The sequence below is a fragment of the Engraulis encrasicolus genome, chromosome 4 (assembly GCF_034702125.1).
Source record: "Engraulis encrasicolus isolate BLACKSEA-1 chromosome 4, IST_EnEncr_1.0, whole genome shotgun sequence".
Classification (NCBI taxonomy): Eukaryota; Metazoa; Chordata; class Actinopteri; order Clupeiformes; family Engraulidae; genus Engraulis; species Engraulis encrasicolus.
In genome coordinates this window covers 52,911,787-52,914,286 of record NC_085860.1, presented here as the reverse complement: position 1 = coordinate 52,914,286, position 2,500 = coordinate 52,911,787, and the positions used below count along the sequence as shown (strand labels likewise).

The window sequence follows — 2,500 nt, the reverse complement described above, 5'->3', positions numbered from 1 at the left end:
CACAGCACACAGTTGTTCACTGCACACCGCACACAACTAAATTGCACTTATGCCTCACCCGTGCAAGGGGGCAGTGCGGCGGGACGGTACCATGCTCAGGGTACTGCAGTCATGGAGGAGGATGGGGGGGGGCACTGGTTAATTACTCCCCCCACCAACCTGGCGGGTCGGGGATCGAACCGGGAACCTTTGGGCTACAAGTTTGATGCCCTAACCGCTTGCCCATGACTGCCATCACCTCAGTGAAAGAGACAGAGACAGAGGCAGAGGCAGGGAGAGAGAGAGAGAGAGAGAGACAGAGAGAGAGACAGAGACAGAGACAGAGAGAGAGAGAGAGAGAGAGAGAGAGAGAGAGAGAGAGAGAGAGAGAGAGAGAGAGAGAGAGAGAGAGAGAGAGGGAGAGAGCGCCTATGTGTGTGCGTTTGTGTGTGTCCGTGTCTGTGTGTGCGCGCACCCATTCATTCGTTCGTGCGTGCGTGCGTCAGTGTGTGTAGAGAGAAATACCTCACCTGTGTCTCTGGGTCGTCGGAGCCCATGCTGGTGGCTCCCAGCTTGACCACCTCTGTGTGTGTGTGTGTGTGTGTGTGTGTGTGTGTGTGTGTGTGTGTGTGTGTGTGTGTGTGTGTGTGTGTGTGTGTGTGTGTGTGTGTGTGTGTGTGTAGAGCGAGCGGCCTCACCTGTGTCTCGGGGTCGTCAGAGCCCATGCTGGTGGCTCCCAGCTTGACCACCTCTGTGTGTGTGTGTGTGTGTGTGTGTGTGTGTGTGTGTGTGTGTGTGTGTGTGTGTGTGTGTGTGTGTGTGTGTGTGTGTGTGTGTGTGTGTAGAGAGAGCGGCCTCACCTGTGTCTCGGGGCCCATGCTGGTGGCTCCCAGCTTGACCACCTCTCTCTGTGTGTGTGTGTGTGTGTGTGTGTGTGTGTGTGTGTGTGTGTGTGTGTGTGTAGAGCGAGCGGCCTCACCTGTGTCTCGGGGTCGTCGGAGCCCATGCTGGTGGCTCCCAGCTTGACCACCTCTGTGAGCTGGGTGATGGTCTTGGCGGAGGATTGGGCTGCCTGGGCCAGCTTCTCCTGGCTGGACGCCGCCCCTGCCACCAGCATCTTAGTGTCCTCCACCAGCGCCTTGGCCGTCTTCAGGATGCTCTCTCTACGGGGGGAGAAGAGACCACAGATGGAAAAGGATATGTGGCACATGTGACACTGTGTACACTTACTTTTTGGTGTGTGTGCGTGTGTATGTGTGTGTGGTGTGTGTGTGTGGTTGTGTGTGCGTTAGTGTGGGGAGTGACACAGCGGGTGACGTGTCGCTCGACTTTTGTAACATGTCTAGTGGGGGTGGTGGAAGGCGAAAAGTCTCTTGAAAGGCTCCTAGTATGTGGTGGTCTGATGATGGGGAAGAATGTTTAGCGTCTGACCATCTTTCACCACCACGTACACTACCTCAACAGGAAACAGGGGTGGTATAGCTGATCTGGTGCCAGATGTGTCAGGCATTCATCAGGTTTCAGCTGATGTGGAGCACCCAGGGCCAGTTTAAGAAGTCCAGGGGCCCCTAGGCTTACAAGCTGCAGTAGGGCCCCCACAGAAGGCAAATTTCGTTAAAAGAAATTACATTGATAATAATTCCCACCCAGGAGGAGAATTAATAAGATTTAAAACTCTACCTGACGCAGAAGACTTCGTTATCAATACTGTATCTTGTTACATTTCTTCAATTACATCGATTATTCCCCCTTTGGCCTACTTCGGGGCCCCTGGCAGGTGGGGGCTCCTAGGCTGTAGCCATACATAGCCTGTGTGTTAATCTGGCCCTGGGTCGACCCGCGTAGCACTACGCCAAATGGAGTTGAAGATATAGGAGTAGGTGGGTATTTATTTATTTGCTTTAAGTCTTGACTTTGCAATTTGACCACCTGAATTTCCCTTTTGGGCTAATAAAGTTGAATTTGACTTTTGACTTTGACCAGAGCGCAGCACAGCAGAGCAGAGCAGAGCAGAGCAGAGCAGAGGGGCAACAGGCAGTGTGGGAATGATGACTAGTCAGTCATTCAGACATCCAGGCAAGCAGGCAGGCAGGCAGGCAGGCAGGCTGGAAGACAGGCAGGCAGGCTCGGCAGGCGGGCAAGCAGGCAGGCAGGCAGGCAGGCAGGCGGTCTCTTAGAGGACCTTAGGGAGAGCAGTGATCCACTACTCTCTCATTCAGGCCCCATTGCACAAACACAGAACCACTTAGACACGTCCAGTCTCATCAGAGCCTGTTTGGGGGCGTCTGAGTGGGGTTGGTTTGGGTCCGTTGAGGGGATAAGTTGAAGAGTGAAATGAAATGGGATCTCCAGGGGGTGAAGAGAACATTCAAACCGCAGAGAGAGAGAATGTTTCAATCGCCTGGTGTGTTCTGGAACACCTGATAGTGTGTTCTTTACTGGGGCCCCAGCTTACATGGGGAATATCTGAACTCTCTCCAGGGGATGGATATTCAGCATGTATGCCTTTGTGTCAATACCG

The 2,500-nt window shown here is 53.6% G+C and overlaps 1 protein-coding gene across 1 annotated transcript in view; it reads right to left on the bottom strand.

The window, feature by feature from the left end:
- Positions 1–2,500, bottom strand: part of tln2b (talin 2b) — a 351,125-nt gene that overhangs the window by 44,434 nt on the left and 304,191 nt on the right. The window contains exon 48 of the mRNA XM_063197707.1: positions 959–1,142. Coding sequence (XP_063053777.1) covers positions 959–1,142 — 184 coding nt within the window. The remainder of the gene's footprint in view (positions 1–958; positions 1,143–2,500) is intronic.